The sequence below is a fragment of the Ananas comosus genome, unplaced genomic scaffold (assembly GCF_001540865.1).
Source record: "Ananas comosus cultivar F153 unplaced genomic scaffold, ASM154086v1, whole genome shotgun sequence".
Lineage (NCBI taxonomy): Eukaryota > Viridiplantae > Streptophyta > Magnoliopsida > Poales > Bromeliaceae > Ananas > Ananas comosus.
Window position 1 is genome coordinate 13,505 of NW_017891372.1, and position 4,788 is coordinate 18,292.

Below are 4,788 nucleotides of genomic sequence, written 5' to 3' on the forward strand. Positions count from 1 at the left end.
TCATTCTTTTATGATCTTCGTTTTCTCTTCTTTCGTGTGGAAACTGCATCAACCATCATTGGTTCTATATCTTTTCTATTCCAGCTGATTTTATTATGCATGTTTGGTAAAGTGGACAAATTATTGATAGGAGTGAATGATTCATATTCTTGATATGCATCAATTCCATCTTGAACATCTTCAGAATCTGTTTCCGTTTGCAGTGGCATTTCATATAAGTCACGAGGTTGAGTCTTCTGCACAACATGCCATCCTTTATTAATATTGTCGGTAGCATAAAACACTTGTGATGCTTGATTAGCTAATATAAATGGCTCATTTGTTTTCAACAATCTTTGGGAATTAACGCTAACAATCCCATATTCATCTGTTTTGATTCCTTTTTCTCTATCGTATACATCATACCAATTACATCGAAATAATACTACTCGATGACCTCCAACATACTGTAATTCAATAACCTCTGTCAAGATCCCATAGTAATCTCGTTTTTTAGTTTCGGCACCAGTATCACCAACTACAACTACCCCACAATTTTGTGTCTTTAAGCCTTTGTCACGATCTTCTATCCGAAACCTATATCCATTTATTAGATAACCAGTATAGCATGTAACATATTCAGTAGGACCACGTGACAAAGAAAGCATGTGTTCCATGATAGAGCTTTTGTCTTGCTTATATAGATGCGCTACTTGTAAGGCGAATGATTAATTAAACACTTTGCGTTCTATATATATTGCAAATATTGACCAATAAAAATATTAATTAAAAGTGAGCTTACCTTGATCTTAAACCACTCAATAAAGTTCTTATCACACAATTCTAATCCTCTACTAATATGAGTTTGTGAGTACTCTCTGCATAAGAGTATAAATGAACTTATTATATACATAAGAAATTGAAAAAGAAGAAAATGGGTAATGTTCATAAACAATAAAATCATACTCGAGAAATGGTTGAACTTCATGACAATTCTTTCAAATATAAAGTTGTGCTTGTTCAAGCTTGTTTGCATCTAGATCATATATTGTTCCAGCTCCTAGAGCTTTTCCAAGTTGAGAAAAAATAGATAAACCTTCAACAGATGTGTTATCTCTACCATCATAATTTCGCTCATGACGATTAAATTTTGTCTCAATGCCATGAAGATATCTTGAGCAAAAAGTCATACATTCATTTGCAATGTGGCCTTCTGCGATTGAACCTTCTGGACAAGCTCTATTGCATATAAATCCTTTTAGAGTGTACAAGTACCGCTCTATAGAGTACATTGACCTATATTGGCTTGGTCCTCCAATCTTAGCTTCATTTGCTAGATGAATTGGCAAATGCAACATAATATCAAAAAATGAAGGAGGAAAAATTCTCTCTAATTTGCAAAGAGTTATTGGAATTTGAGCCTCTATCTGATCCAAATCATCTGCCTTGAGTGTCTTAGAGCCTACCACAGTGAAAAATAAACATAACTCAATAAGTGGTTCGTAAACTTCTTTAGGAAGTAGACCACGTAGAGCCAGAGGAAGTAGGCGCTGCAGCATAATATGACAATCATGACTTTTCAAACCAGAAATTTTATGTTCCTTAAGATTTATACAATGAGATATATTTGAGGAAAAGCCATCTGGAACTCTTAATTGCTTAAGAAAAAGACAAAATGTGTGCTTCTCATTTGGCGATAACATGTAAGAGGCAACAGGAAGAACAAACTTATCCCCTTTCCGAAGTGGATGTAATTCTGGTCTTATATTCATTGCTTGCAAATCGAGACGAGATTTCATTGTGTCCTTTGTTTTTCCCTTGATATTCATAAGTGTCCCATGTATGTTATCAAATATATTTTTCTCAATATGCATTAAATCCAAATTATGACGCAATAAAAGGGTTTTCCAATATGAAAGTTCAAAGAATATACTTTTCTTGTTCCAATTATCACCCCGATTGCTGTGTGATATTTTTACCCTTTTATTAGCAGCTTTTGTTAAGATGACCCCTTCAAGATCTTGCACTTGCTCCAAGATTTCATCACCGCTAAATAGCTTTGGTGCATAACCCCGCTCCTTGGTGCCATCAAAAGAATATTTATCATTTCTCCATTTGTGCTTGCTAGGCAAATATCGTCGATGGCCCATATAACATTGCTTGCTACCATTGGTTAATCTAATAGAAAAAGTATTCTTGTTGCAACAAGGACATGCTAGTTTTCCTTTTGTACTCCATCCAGATAGATTTCCATAAGCAGGAAAATCATTAATTGTCCACAACAAAGCTGCATGTAATTGAAAATTTTGTCGTGTTGATGCATCAAATGTTTCAACCCCTACTTCCCATAATTCCTTCAACTCTTTTATCAATGGTTGGAGATAGATATCAATTGCATCACCAGGACTCTCAGGTCCTGAAATAAGCATTGATAAAATAAAATTAGATTGCTTCATACACATCCATGGAGGTAGATTGTAGGGAATTAGTACTACTGGCCAAATACTATATGATTTTCTCGAATCTCCAAATGGTTGAAAGCCATCGCTAGCAAGACCAAGTCGTACATTACGAGGCTCTAATGCAAATGATTCATGCAATTCATCGAAAGACTTCCATGCCATTGAATCAGCTGGGTGCCGCATCACTGTAAGGACTAAGATTTTTGCAGTGTAGCTAAACTCTCAGTTGACGATATTTTTGTGTGTAATTTAATTACAAAAGCACTCATCAAGTTTCAGGCGAAAACGAATTAAAACGGAAATTCTACGGGATTTTTAAGTTTCACTTAAAGTGAATAGTAACTCGATTTTCCGGAGAAGCCGCGGTGAGAAGTTGGTTTCTGGCTCGTACCGGACTCTGTTCATAGCAGTCCAATAGCTCGTTTCGACCGGTTCAGCTATTCTGGAACTGATGGCGCTGACGGATTTTGAGTTCGACTCACGGATTTCGAGAAAATCCAAAAATCCATATTCTATATGTATTTAGGTGTGTTTTCTTCTGTTGAAAGGAAGGTTGGATTTTGTCGTGAATCCGTGGTCGATCGAGATGAATCGAAATGTAGCTTTGTTGTCTCCGTCGTGCTGATCGCACTGGTGTGATCCGTTCGCAAATCTGACGGACGGATCTGCGGAGATCGCGCGTTGATCGAGGAGAGGTCGGTAGTGGCAAAACGGTATTTTCGCAAAAATCGCGATATTTTATGTACCGTTTCGCGTGAGATCGCACGTGGAGGGGTATTCGTGCATTTTAGTCGTGCTGTGAGGGACTCGGTATGAATTACCGGTGTTTGGTGGACCTTTTTGCAAGTTGCACCTTGTATATTTAAGCTCTTTAGGGTTTTGTTTCACCTAACCCTAACCTAGCCCTAGCCAACCACCCAACCGCCTCCTTCTCCTTCCCCTGCACCTGTTGTGCACGCCCAGGCCGCCGCCGACTGAGCCCCGGCCGGCCAGCCGCCGCCGCAGCCTTGCCATCCAACCATTGCGCCATCTTCTTGCTTTCTCTCTTCTCTCGGATTGTGAGGAAGCTCGAGACTGCCGCCACCTCCAGACCCTCCTCCAGTGTCGCCCCGTGCTCCGGCGAGCATCCCCACCGACCGCCGCCGTCGCCTAGCACCGCCGCTGCCGCCCTGGCTGGTTTGCCGCCTAGGACAAGGCTCGGCCGAGCCGAGTTCCAGTAGCTTCCCTCGAGCCGCCACTGCCTGAGATCGCTCCCGCCGCCGTCCCCGGAGCCTGGCGACCCTCCCCGGCCGGCCGCCGCCGCCTCTGCGGGTCGCCGCCACCGCCGCGTGCCTTGGGCGCCGCCGCCCCAGCCTGCTGACCTAGCCAAGCTCGGGCGGCCACACCTGAGCCGCGCGCCACCGCCGCTGTCGCCCGCCACCTCCCTCCTTCTCCTCCGGCCGTTGGGGACCTGTCGCCGTCGTCCCCGAGGAGCCCCGGCCGCCGCCGTGGCCGCCATTGCCCGTGGAACCCGAGCCGGAGCTCGTGCAGGCTGAGCTTGCTTCCCCGACGCCGCTGCCGCTTCTCGTCGCCAATTGAGGTGAGCATCGCGTTCCTCACCTCCCCCGCACCCAGATCTGGCTCCCGCGCGTGCCGCCGTGCCGCCGGAAGCCGGCCGGAGCAACCTTGCTCCGGCCAAGCCCGAAATAGGGCTTATTTGAGTGGGTTTATTGTTCTGAGCTTCCTGAGCCTCCCCGATCTCTGCGGAAGGGAGCACGATGATCGTAGCAAATTGCTGATCATCGTGCTCACCTTAGATTCTGCCGGGGAGACTCCGTTCCGCTGTTTTGGCGATGTCGCTCCGTTTCAGCCTTTTTGGCTGCTGTTTCGGGTTTGTGCTTGTTTTTCCGGCGATCCGAGGCTGTTCCGATGCCTCCGGAGGTGAGCACGGTGACCGGTGGTCAGTGTTGATCACAATGCTCACCTTTCCTTGGATCAGAAGTGTCCGGTTAGTTCTGTTCGGCGCGATCTTCCCTGACTGCGCGCTATTCGCTGAACCTTCGGGTTGCTCCCGCGCTTCCCACAGCGAGCCGCTGTGCTCCGGATCGTGAGCACGGCCTCCGGTACATCGAGACCTGTCAGTACGTGTCTCTGTGGACCTTGGGAGTCCTCGGTTTTTGTGAACGAGCCACTTGATCGCTCAATTTACATGAAATAATAGGATTTTATGTAAATTGAGGGTCTTTTATGCATTTGTGCTCCTTGTGGCTACTGTGGGCAATGTGTATGAGTGTGTTTGACCTCTGGACTAGTTGTCCATGACCTGATAGTCTTTGCGGAAATCGAAAAGTCGATTTCGGCACGTTTT

At 44.8% G+C, this 4,788-nt stretch overlaps 1 protein-coding gene across 1 annotated transcript; it reads right to left on the bottom strand.

The window, feature by feature from the left end:
- Window positions 1-977: 977 nt before the first annotated feature.
- Window positions 978-2,624, bottom strand: LOC109704874. Its single transcript, XM_020225653.1, has one exon. It carries the CDS (start codon window positions 2,622-2,624, stop codon window positions 978-980), a length of 1,647 nt encoding a protein of 548 aa, XP_020081242.1.
- Window positions 2,625-4,788: the final 2,164 nt, after the last annotated feature.

What these genes read in the sequence shown, in the direction of transcription:
- LOC109704874 (XM_020225653.1), bottom strand. Translation starts at nt 2,624, where the DNA reads ATGCGGCACCCAGCTGATTCAATGGCATGGAAGTCTTTCGATGAATTG.